The 13278-nt window shown below is 39.5% G+C and overlaps 1 protein-coding gene across 1 annotated transcript; it reads right to left on the bottom strand.

The window, feature by feature from the left end:
• Positions 1-654: 654 nt before the first annotated feature.
• LOC103156125 (collagen alpha-1(XIV) chain-like) lies at positions 655-12521 on the bottom strand (the record flags this gene model as incomplete). Its single annotated transcript, XM_007578062.2, has 22 exons — positions 655-870; positions 1067-1228; positions 1330-1407; positions 1483-1671; positions 1780-1846; positions 2269-2304; positions 2397-2468; positions 2689-2742; positions 2831-2884; positions 3044-3097; positions 3176-3271; positions 4649-4702; positions 4826-4912; positions 5138-5215; positions 5315-5473; positions 6177-6286; positions 10419-10561; positions 10899-11037; positions 11146-11184; positions 11876-11932; positions 12171-12317; positions 12405-12521. Coding segments are annotated over 22 exons (2021 nt in total), but the record flags the coding sequence as incomplete, so codon positions are not given.
• Positions 12522-13278: the final 757 nt, after the last annotated feature.

Genomic DNA, 13278 nt, shown 5'->3' with positions numbered 1-13278 from the left:
TCTTGAGTGGTAAACTGATCCTCCCAGCTGTGTGCGCATAGGGAATACACCTTATTGTGAAAATTGTTTGTTACAGTTTCCGGTTGTACATTTCAAAGTAAGCAACAGTGGAAACAAAATCCCTAATAACTTGTTCCTACCTGGATCTTGCTTGAGAAGTTCCGTTCTTCATCAGTGGTACAAATTCACACCAACAATCTATGCGGTATCTATCGAATGCCATTTTTATCTGAACATAATACCTTTTGACAATAATTCAAAGATTTTATTTTATATTTAAACACTTTTGTTCTCTCAATCATATAATTTGCCAAACTTAAGACATCAGAAAATGTAAACAGGGGCTTCCAGGTGAAATTCAGAACACATAAAATTTACATGAATTAAAAAAAGATGCAGCAAATACTACAAAACATATACAAATTATCATACATATATAAATGCAGTCTCACAGTATTATTTATATATAGTGTAAAAAAGAACCTTTCATGCCACAAAATATGGATTTTAAATTATCTTAGAGGCAACAAGGCTTACAATGAAAACAAAAAATAATTTCAAAGGCTTAACTTGCTACTTTAGGCAGTGCATGAATACATGAAAACATAAAGAAAAGCTTTCTGTGCTAAACTGTATAATATGGCACTCAAGTGATCCAACTGAGATTTCTTTATTATAGACAGTTATTCTGGTTTATACTGGAAAGCTCTCTGATTCATCTTAGGTTCATTTTTCTGGAGATTTCAAACAAAATGGAGACTGGAACAGGGTGACTGGTAAACACGCTTCTGCTCAGCTCTAAAGGAGAGTCATTTTATTGGTGACTGCTTGCTTTCTCTTCTCAGGGTTGGTAGCCGTAATAAGGGTCTTCTGGATAAAGAAAGTATAAAGAAGGAGAATATATATATAAAAATATTAATAATAAAAATACTGAATTAGAAATTAGACAGAGTTAAAAAACAAATCTGATCCTGCTCCAGGATAATTTGGCTCAAACAGACCTGAACTCTCACAAATGTCATTTCCCAGGCTTAGTTTCATCATTTGGCCACTCTTAACAGCTAACCTGTTTGTTGGGGAATATTTCGACAGCCTCCACTGCGGTCACACATGCCCCGTGGTCCAATCTCTCCTGGCTGACCCAAACTCCCAGTGGTCCCTGGTGGCCCTGGTTTGCCGTCGTTTCCTTTTGGACCTGGGACCCCTGGCTTGGACTCCCCTGGAGGACCTACACACACAAAATGCACAACCGTCACATATCCTAATCACACCTGATGGTGTGTTAAACAGTGGAGTAATAAATGGAACACACAGGTCAAGGAGAGGTACCTGCCAACCCTTTAATTCCTGAGGGCCCCTGGACATTATTCCCCAAACTTCCTTTTTCTCCAGGGATTCCTCTCCGACCTGCAGAGAAAAAAGAAACAATTGAACAGAATGTCTTGATGGCTCTGACGACACATCTAACAGATCAAACCTTACCTTGCTCTCCTGGATACCCTGGCCTCCCAGGTCTCCCTCTTGAGCCAACATTCCCCTGGTTGCCCCTGGCACCAGGTGGGCCCCTGGACCCTGGTATACCAGGCTCCCCTGGGGGCCCCACCGGCTCCTCAATAGGAACGGGCTTTCGACTAATCTCATTGATGTACATGTCAAGCTTCAAAACCTCCTCTGAAAAAAAAAAGACATCAAAGCCTGTTGTAGACATACATTATGTTGCAGTGACTTAGAAAACACAAACAACTCATAAGTGTTGGTTTTATCACTCCTGGTACTTACTGTGAACTAGTTGTTCACAGGCCTGTGTCACCAGCTGATAGATCATGGCCATAGACTGCGGTTCCCCCTGAAAAATATGAGCCAGTTAGCTTTAAGAAATCAATCAACCAATCAACCAACCAATCCAGCCATAATTAAAAAAAGATATTTTAAAACGCCAAAGAAAATCTTATACTGCAATAACAGAAATGCTTTCACACATAAAACTCTGGAATGCTGGACACATGTATATAAAAACACAATGGTGTATTGAAATATTTATTGAAAGACAAATATCAGAAGACAAAAATGTATTTAACCCTGTTGTTGATTGGGTTATACCCTTATTTAGAGGATTTTTCCATCATGTTACCTGGTCTTCTTCGAAGGTACCCTTCACAAAGAATCATATTGGACTTCCCTGGTTGAAGGTGTACTGGATGTAACAGCATGTTTCTTTAAGCATAAACTCAGAGTGGTGGTAAATATATAGTTTGCCCTGTTACCCACCTTTTCACCTCGTTCCCCTTTATTTCCCGGCAGACCCTGTGGAGTTAAACATACATGAGTGTGAACTAGTAGATAACCAAAAGTGAAGAGAAGCTGGACAGCTTTTGTGTTTGTTCTTGAGTTCTTACCGTTGGTCCAACAGGTCCAGAGGGACCCCTCTCTCCAACAGGTCCTGGGTATCCTGGAAGTCCTTGGAAACCCTGAAGCACAGAAAACGTTTAATGGAAACACCATCAAATATCAGGCGGAAACAGAACAGAATGACGGTTTGTCTGTATGGGCATCCAGACAGTAGAACAAACTGTCCTGGCCAGGAAGCCAGGAAGGTGGAAAGTGGTTTTGATTTCAGCAAAACAAAATGTTCCTGTAGGCGATTTGCTCAGCTCAGGCTGTTAGAAATGCACACAAAGATATTCTTACCCTGGTTCCCGTAATGCCCGGGGAACCAATGTTTCCCTCCACACCTCTGATACCCTGGAAAACAGAAAGCAAGAAAGGAGGACTGAGAGAAATATCTGCTGGAAGAGGACCTGTTGCCTTTCTCTGGGATCAAGCAGCTCACCCTGGGGCCTGGGATCCCCTCTTCTCCCTTTGGACCTGGAGGTCCAGGTGAACCCTACAGGAAAAAACAGACAAGAAGGTTGAATAGGGAACTTCAAGTGTGTTATGTTATCGAGTCTATGTAGCATTTGTGAACACTATGAATGAAGATATTATTGTTATGTGACAGTTAAAGAATGAAGAGAAAGATTCCCATCATTTGATTTCAACTCACTTGCACTCCTGGTCTGCCAGGATCTCCTTTTTCTCCCCTTGCTCCTGGTGGACCCTGATCAACACAAATGGTTGAAAACACAGGAATATATATATCACATTCTAAGAGAGAAAATGTCAAGCTATGACTCACAATTTTGCCTTGAACTGTTAGGCCTCGGGGTCCAATGCTGCCCACAGGTCCAAGACCCCCCTCAAATCCAGCCTTACCTGGGGGGCCCACCTCTCCCTGACAGAGTAAGCATAACAAAATTTTCACATATGAGTTTAGATTTTCCTTTTTCCCCCCCCAAAACTGACGAAATAAACACAATGATAAATTGTTGTGCAATTGCCAATTTAAGCCATTAGATGTCACTACAGCATAAAAACCAGATTACCTCTTACTCTACGTTCTTTGTGACCAACCTTGGACCAGTTATCGTTATAAAGGAAGACGATGAAATTTCTAAGTAGATGCCACAGACAACTGATTCCAATCACACATGTACTGAGCTGTAAAAAAGGTCAGCAGCGCTAAAATTGAAACTTTTTAGAACATGTAAAAAAAATAGATACAACCAGCTCTCCAAAATATTCATAGGTTTTAATAAAGGCAAAAAATACAACATGTTTCAGCTACATGCCATCGTCAGCCCTAATACTTCTCCATTTGCACAACATATACAACCAAACACTGCAGAAACAAAATCTGAAAGTATTTTTGGTTTAGTTTTTACTGCAAATATCTTAGTACACTTGAAATGATACAAAACTACCTTACAAGTAACTGCTCAGCAATATATAGGAGTTTTTTTTCAAGTCTATAATTTCTTAATATTGATGAAAAAAGTACTAGTTCCATTGGCAGATTATTTCACTTATAATTTGGGAAAATCATAGAGCAGAGAGAAAACACACTGATATTAACATATCAGCTAATAACATCAACTGATTCAAGACTGTAGCTGTATGAGTTTAAAAACTTATAATAAAGCTATGGATGTTTCAGACGATGTGTTGTCACGACATCACAGAAACTTTCTAAACAGAGTTATTGCCTTTCCGGAGCAGCACACTGAAGTTGACTGATTTGGATCAAATGTCTGCAGGCGACAACAACAACAAATCAGAAAGAGTGGAGGGCCTAGAATGGTGAGTGAGATAATTAGGACATAATTGTGATAATAATGTATAGCAGTTCTGATTAAAGGACATATTTCAGTTTAATTACATGGTAATAATTTTAATTATGTACAGGACACGGCAAATGCTTATTCTCAAATTACTTTGAACACCATCAGATCAGCGTCAGACTGGACAAGAGGACCTCATCAGGACATCACCATTATTTTCAGTAACTCATATGGAAATTAAGACTGTAATATAGAACTTTAATATAAGGAAGACTTGAAGTTCACTTTCTCCACAGTTAGAGAATTTGAAGGGCTCTTCTTACTGTTGCCACATTAATACGTCCATGAAACTTCACTCACAAACAAACATTTCTGGTCATTAGAGGACTATTGTCCATTAGCAGATAGCAAACCAGAAGAGAGGAAGAAAGAAAACTAGTTGCTACAACCACTGCCTACTTTAATGTGAAGAATGATCATTTTCATCTTACCTTTGAGCCCTGTTCTCCCTTATCACCTTTGTCCCCTCGAGGACCTGGTTTCCCCTGTGAAAAAAAATAAATAAATGGAACATTAACATTGTAATAATCTTTGGAAACATGCCTTGGTGCTGATTTTATCATAAAATATTACAGAGAAATTTTAAAACTATGCATGTGGTGACATACAATTGGTCCAGGGGGTCCTGGAGCTCCTTGAACGTTGGAGGAACAGGTACATGCGTACGGTGGAGCAGGGCAGCTCTCCTCATCCCTCTGAGACACAGTCAGCAAAGGCTTTAGGTTAACTGGTGAAGTGTGCCCCCCAAGAGGGGAAATGTGTTGCTTAAGTACAAATACCTCGCATACAGCACATAATTAACATTTCAGTCTGTCGTCATATGGAGTCCCGACAGGCACCAAAATGAAAAAGAACAGACAAGAACAGAAGAGCAAAGCAAAGCAAAAAAACAGCTGGCTAAAGATGGCAGTACCACTGACCACTCCAGGCAGGTCACAACAAGTATCCAATGAAGCCCATGTGTTGTTACAGATGATTTCAAAGGACTGTAGCTGGAACTGGAGATATTAAAGAGAAAAAAACAAACAAACATTGTAAGCACCATTATTTTATTTGAAGGATCAACCGATTTAATCCCAGAGAGGAAGGATAAGCACCGGGGCTGAGCCGCTTTTAGGTCCTCTGGTTTTCACCAGTTTTCCCAGCATCTCGAATCCATCGGTGGGCAGGTTTCCCAGAGGGCGAGCTGGCCTTTCACCAACAGGCTGACAGTCCACAGACAGAGAGACGCTCACCTGGCTGACAGACAGGTGAACCTGCCAGAACCAAATTAAAACACAAACACTGTTAATGATGATGGCAAATTAGAGATGCACCAATTGCAGTTTACTGGCTGATCACCGATCTTTAGAAAGCCTGACCTGCCGATTCTGATTCTTGCTGATACCAATTACTTTTTTTGTCTGAAAAGTTGATAAATGTAGCAACAAAGTTACTAAATTGGCAAAAGTGACTTATTATTAACTGAGCACATGCAGATGTGACCTGGTGAACAGGTCCATCAGTCAGCCCTCTCTCACAGCAAAGCAAAAGGGGACAGCAGCTGATTTTCAGACCTTTGCGGAGGTAAATAAAATCAGAGGGTAAAATTGGTTTCACATTTAAATATCAACTGATCACCAATCACCCAAAATTAAGAAAACTGGCACCAATTCATTGATGCACCCCTACTTTTTTTTGTAGAGACTTAGTTTAGTTTATACAAAACTTATTTGGTCATCAAGTGAAATTTATGGAAAAAAATAAATACAAAAAAATAGGCTTTTTGTCTATTCAAATAGGGAACATAAGCATTTGTAGCTGGAGCTACATACAGACCATTACTTCTCAGTGTGTTTGATACACATCTGTCTCTTGTCTGTGAAATAGCTAGCTGCAAAAAGGATCCATCTTATTTGCTCCATCTTATAAAAGCAAATATTGATTCTACCTTAAAGAGTTTGGTGGATCTTATCTCACCTTGTGAAAACTTCCATAGAAAATCTTGTGGACCTGTGGCTGATCAAAGGTGAGCTCCTGCACTTCTCCCCTGTAGTCCAGACTGAAGTACATCAGATGTTGGCTAGAAGCTGTAAAAGATGCAAAACAGTCATCTTTTCATCTTTAAAAAGCTTATTGTATTGTTCTAAAAAGACATTTTTAAAAAGTTGCTGTGAGAATCCCGGTTTAAAAAAAAGAGAAGAAAAGAGAGACTGACTTAATTTCATGTTGGCGATGCGGTCTGATCTGGCAGTGTGGGGAATAGCTATAGAGTGTAGCTGAAACCCCAGTTTAAGTTTGAGAACACTTAGAGCAAAGTGCTAAGTTTAAAAAACAGGACAACTTCTTCTTTAAGCTTTATAGGCACGCATTTAATAGAAAAAACATTGAAATATACAATAACTTCCATGGTACCAGGTGTACAAAATCCAGCACAAATAATGGTGAAAAACTTTCAACGCAACAAAATATTCCACAGTTTACTAAAAGCAATATATTAAAGAGGCAGTACAGTGATCCCTCACTATAATGCGGTTCACCTTTCACAGTCTCGCTGCTTCGCAGATTTTTTTTTTGTGCAGTTTTTTTCACAGTGCATTGTGTTCTGAGTCCTGATTGGCTAAACAGACTCTGCAGTTCTTCTCTGCCTGTGTGCTAATAACGTTATGGTATTTAAATATAAGTAATACAGATTGGCCATTCAGGAGATGAAAACTGAAACTTTGAATGCCTGTTGGAAAACACTGGCCAGAATCAGCACAAAAAACTGACTGGAGGCTCGCTTGACGAGATCCATCGCTCTGCCGCAGATACAGCTGTGAATCTCGCAGGGCAGGTTGGAGGAGACGCTTTAATGACATGACTCCGGATCACATTAAGGCCTGATTGATGCACACGCACATCTGCTGACCTGAAAACAGGTTTTGTTCTTTGGTTTCACTGTAGAGTATTTAATTATGCTGCGTAATAATTGTAAAAAATAAAGGTAACTCTACTTCGCGGATTTCGCTTATCGAGGGTTAGTTTCGGAACGCAACCCCCGTGAAAAACGAGGGATCACTGTATTATGTATTTTCCACTTCCAGGCACGTAGTTGCATTTCATTGCACAATCAACAGGGCTTGGGGGGGGAAGGTGTCCACTGAGGCGTTTTGCACAGCTGAGTGGTTGCATTGGGACATTAAAGGATTTCTCAAACATCAATGAAAGAATCAAAGCGACACTCCAGGTATGTTTTTGATAAGGGAATAACATTATAACACGATGTAAAGCTCAAAAAATCATTTTTGTTTCCCAGTAAACCACTGCAGGCAGATATAGATGTGATGTTCTTCGCATTGTTCAACACAACTCCCCTTATCCTTGAATGCTAACCCTCAAAAAGCTGTAAATAGTCTCTGCTGTTCCATCAGCAACCTAAAAAGCACTCATCCTGAGGAGGTTTTCATAGTGGCCGGTCTTTAGTCAGACTAAAATGAAAACTCTCTTCCTATATTTCGTGTGCATTCCAACCAGAGGAGCAAATGCTCTTAATCTGATAGGCCTATCGAGCAGTACAATGTCCTCATCTGGGCTCCTCTGATTGTCATGGTGATCAGAGAGAGGCCCTCTGTGAAACAGGTGAGAGTGTGGGCTGACGGTGCTGGGGAGGCTCAACGAGATTGTTTTGAATGCACAGCCTGGGATATGGACAGAGAAGCGGCTACATATGAACATAGCTTCAATGTGGATGAGTATCTGTCATCTGTGTTAAAATGAATTTCAGACAACGTCAGTGTCATCAAGATTATCATCATCCGGGCCAATCAGAAAACCCTGGATGAATGGAAAAGAACGTTTTAGATCTGAGGAGGTAAAATCAGTTATGGCATAAGGAAGCCAAAGCAAAATCCAAGAGTTTTTTTTCCACAACCTGAACACCACGAGCAATGTGTGGCGGCATCCAGGTGATTGCAAACAATGGGGGGCAGAGGGCCCAAGCTTCCAGCAAGGATGACACTGACTCCCTAAATGACCTTGACAGGGCAGGTTTGCGGTACTGAACAACAACCTAACATTGAAAACAGTGCCAAGACTGGATGAGCAGGCCTACAACTTTAAAGAGCCGATGGCTACAGAACCAAGACAGAAAGGAACACGAATGAGGCATCAGGATTAGACAACATCCTAGAGAAAATACTCAAGGACCAATTAGCCTCTGTCCTGACAGACATTTAAAGCATCTCTCCAAACCAGGCTATTGTACCAAAATGTTTCAAGTAGGTCATTGTCATACTATTGCCAAAAAGGTCCACAGTAACCAGTCTGAATGATTATCGACCCGTAGCACTCGCTCCTATGATGTGAAGAGGCTGATGAAGCAGCACATAACCTCCCATCTCCCCAGTTCGACCAATAGGTCTGGTTTAATGAAACTTTAATTATTTATTGCAATAAATGACAAAAAAAACAAGAGCTAATAGAAGAATGAGCTGTTTGGCATTGGCATGGAATCTCTCTCTAGCATCTCTCCAAACAAACCAGACTATTGTACCAAAATGTTTCAAGCAGCTGAATTGCAATCATCTGAATTGGGTGTGTTGAACCATGCAGACGAGTGTGTCTTGAGGACTATTGTAATTATGGTCCTCAAGGCACACTGACCTGCATGTTTAGACGTTTCCCTGCAGCTGATTGCAGTTCAGCAAACACCTGTCAATTGAAATCACCTATGCTGAAGCAAGAAAACAAATAAAGCATTCAGGGCAGTGAGCCTTAAGAACCAGGGTTCTAGAGATTCTGTACTGTGGCTTTTTGATGCACTCCTGCTCTAACATACCTGAATCAAATGACTGGCTTTGCCAGGCCTTTGACATACCTGGTTGCAGGATGGAAAGGTAATTCAATCATTTTATTAAACTGTGTTGATGAATCTAAAAGTTGCAGGTCAGTAGATTTCGAGGACTTGAGTTGGAGAGCAACTCCTCTGCCTGTAGCATACAGAGAATTTCTTACTGAGCTAGAGCGGCTTAATGACCACGAAGTCAGAAGTTTGTCAGCAGCCAAAGTATTTTTTGTGTTTTTCCTTACGACTGTGAGGACAGTTAGGATGGAAAAACAGAAATGGTTATTTGTAACCTAAATATGAGGCCTATATTTTTCTTTACAAACAGGAGCCCTATTTTGGAAAATTAAAAACTCTTGACCATAATTTTTTTTATTAGAGGGGCCAGTTGTCCTCCCTCATCAGCAGCGGTGTGGCCTGGCTTCAGATAGACAAAGGCATATACACCTGCTGACATTCAAAAGTGCGACTCTATGGAAATAATGGAAGGGTTCCTGTGGTGGTGGCACCCACAGAAGAGTTTCATACGAGTGGCCAGAAGGGGTCAGTGAAAGCTTTAAGGTGGTACATCAGGCTGGGACTTTCTAAAATAACTCATATAGAGTGTTTTGTTTGCCTCAAAACTTTGGCAAGTAGAGCTTCTTAATGGATTTCAAGAGCAAGGAACAAAAATACTGCTGGCATGAAAGCAAGTATGCTATCCTGGAGTACACTAGTTTTTTCCTGGATGCTTTTATTAAAGCATTAATGAATAGACAGCAGAAAAAAAATATAATGATACATCTCACACACACATTGATCCCTGAGACACAGAATCCATCTCCTTCCTGAATGGTATAGTTGAACATTCACAACATGTCTACTTTCATCCAATTGTTTAAACACATGAACATAAGCATCAATACATTGTTCCCAAGGACAAACCAGACTTGTGCAGCTCCACAATTCTCTTCTTGATATCTTGACTGATTTCTTTTGACTTTCCCATGGTGTGAAACAAGAGAAAGCAGCATGTTTCAGGTGTGGCCTTAAAATAGATCTCACTTAGAAATATAGTACCGTGAAAAGGTGTTTGCCTCCTTCCTGACTTTCTACTTTTTAGCATGTTGGTCACACTTCAGGGTTTCAGGACATGAAGCCCAACTTAAATATTAATCAAAGCTACATGCCCTGTGTGAAAAAGTGTTTGACCCCCATAAAAGATATCATTACTGTGGTTTATTGCACCAGACTTTACAGTCTCTAGCCTTACTATTGCAACACAAAGACATCACTTAAATAGGACCTGCCTGACAAAGTGAAGACATCATAATATCATCCAAGGCTGGACATGATGCCCCCCTGCCTCAACTACTTAGAGGTGTCACTGAATGAATAGCTGCAGAAGCATTACTCACGGTCAATCACAACTCCCATCTTTGGCTGGAAGTCATTGTCAGTGAGCTGCCAGAGAGCAAAGGCTTCCTTTGGTGTATCCTGCAGCAGGCGAAAAGTGATGCTGATGGTGTGCTCTGGAGAGAAACCTGCAGGGTGAATAAACCTGGAAAAAAAAGGAGGGCCAAAGCACACTGTCATGACAGAAGAAGGAAATAATTTCTTTTTCTTGACATTAGACTTCTTTGGTAAAATACAACTAGTTCTGCAAAACACCTGAAGAGGGTTGACCACAAACACATTAAGCAGTGAATACACCAATAACAATAAGTAAAAAAAAAAAAAAATCATTAAATTATTACATAAACACAAAGTAGAAATTACTCCATGGCCAAACAGCAGAAAACATATTCTGTAATAATTTCTGCTGAGAATACATGCATAAAAGAAGACACAGTAGAAAGTGTGCTTTTGAACTGAAATGTGAAATCAGAAAGTCTCACTTGGTGCTCTGTGTCAGTTGCACATCTCTGTACACGGTGTAGGCAGGCAGATTGTTGAAGACAAAGGGCTCGGCTGCCACTCCCTCCACTGATGAGTGAGCATCCCACGTCAGACCAAACGCTTCCATCATGTTAAAACCTGAACCAATAAATAAAACCACAATACTCTGCAGAACTTTTATTGGCATGAGCTGGGTGAATATCTCTTGTCTTATATGAAATGTTTTGTGAAGACAGTCAGTCTCACCTTTAACGATGCCATTCTGGATGGTGACTTCAGGACAAACTGCAACACAAGAAGGCAGTGTTGACACATTACAGGAAAAGACAGGAAAGCAGTTTGAATAGAAAACAGAGTTCTAAAGTATTTTACCTTAAATTGCAAAAAAAAAAATTTAAAAATCCATTAAATATATGAAATAAACGTGCAGTGAACCAACCACTGCATCCTTATTTTAGTTTTTAAAAGAGAAGGACACTGAAGAGAGTGATCTAATGATAAATTACTGAGTAATGACTGAATAGCTCAGAAATAGAAGATGAAAAAATCATTAATTGCCCGGAAAACCAGCAACAATCTTAAAATGTACTCTTATTTCATGTTGCATGACTTTGTGTTTTTTGGATGTAAAGCACTTTGAAATGCCTTGCTTCTGAAATGTGCTATGCAAATAAAATTTGATCGATTGATTGACTGATTGATTTCTGACCATGTGTGAAACTTGTTCACCCATTTCTTGTTTTTAAAATCCCTCCAATTAAAAGTTGTGTATTTATTACAACTCAGTAAAAGAACAGTTTAAATGAAAAATCATACATGATAGTGATATTATTCTGTGTGATGAGTAAATTTTCTTTCTTTCTTGCAGAAACTTTGAATTATTTCTTCTCATACTGTAAAACAATGTAAGACTTCAGACTAAAAGAAATCCTGAGCTGCTCTGAAAGCAAAAGAAGCAACGTTTAAAGAGATTCACCTTCATTGTGTAAAGGATATATCCGGGGAGGAACGGGAATTCTGGCTGGAGCTGGAGCTGTGAAAAGATAAATCAAAAGAGCATGCAGCATTACTGGAATAACTACTTGTATTTTAATTTCATTGCTTTGGAGACTTTCAAAGATTTGTGTAAATTCACTTAATTAACACATAAAAAAAAATCCCTTTTACTCAACAGAGATATAAGCTGTCGGTTGCTGATTATATGCATGGTAAAATTTCTAGTATTGGCCCAAATTAAAATAAGACATAACCCTAACCCTATTACTGCACACCTGTAGGATGGAGAATGGAGACGGCAGCGCCCTCTGCAGAGCCGAGAAGCGAATGCACGCTGATACGATACAGGGTTTCAGGTTCCAGGTGGTTGAAGCAGTAGCTGTTGGTGGACTCATCCACAGTTTCCTGTTTTATTTGCTTGTCTATAAATAAAGAGTGAGAACCAACAAAGATGTTCACTCCAGCCAATGTGTTTTCAGAAACATGTTGAGCACAAACTTCTAGATCACCTTTAACTGACTGCATGACAACACGGTACCCATCAACCGCCAACACGGGCCTCCAGGACAAACAGATACTGGAGTGGTCCGATCTGACGACGCTTATGCTGCTCACACGCAGACTGGCTGCAGGGATGGACACACAAATAAGAGGGAAAAGAAACTAGATCACAGATGAAGTAGAAAACCCGATGAAACCTGTAAGAACCAGAATGAACTGATAACAGGTTTCACATTTTTATTAGTTTTTTTTATTTATAAGTTCATGGAAACTAATGTCATTTTTTGTTAATATTCCCCATTTAAATAAGCCACATCTTGCATATATTAATCTTTGCAAAACTTGTTTGCAAAAAAATAATTGTTCTGTGTTCACTTTTGTGTTTGAAAAATGTTTATATATTATTTTTAGCTTCCTGTTTAACAGAGTTTGTTTCTTTGTTTGCGGAACTGAACCTCTGCTGTGATCATAAACCTTTTGTTTTTGATCATTTTTGTGAAAAATTTGCAATAAACTCTCAATCATGCATTAATGTGAAAAAATGCAAAAATTTGTTGATGTAAACCCACACCCTCTACTCTTGCTGGCCACCCACTAACACATTTCAGTGGAATCTTAAACATACTTCCAGTGTTATGAGAGTTATTCCCAAGAATATTTGTTACAACACAGAAATAACCATCTGCAAATGTTCTTACTTTTTAGGTGTTGTGTTTGAGGAATAGTGAACATGAGTGAACATGTTTTAGCCCCTCACCCTTTAAAAGTGGTGTTGTAATTTAGAGTTCCTCAAGCATTCTGAAGGTCTCATTTGTGTCAAAATACTAAACTGAGAAATATGGAGCAGTGACAAAATAAATAATAACAAGGGCAAAAACAAAA

Source organism: Poecilia formosa, unplaced genomic scaffold (genome assembly GCF_000485575.1).
Source record: "Poecilia formosa unplaced genomic scaffold, Poecilia_formosa-5.1.2 Scaffold465, whole genome shotgun sequence".
NCBI lineage: Eukaryota > Metazoa > Chordata > Actinopteri > Cyprinodontiformes > Poeciliidae > Poecilia > Poecilia formosa.
The sequence above is the reverse complement of the archived record's forward strand: the minus strand, read 5'-3'. Positions and strand labels throughout refer to the sequence as shown.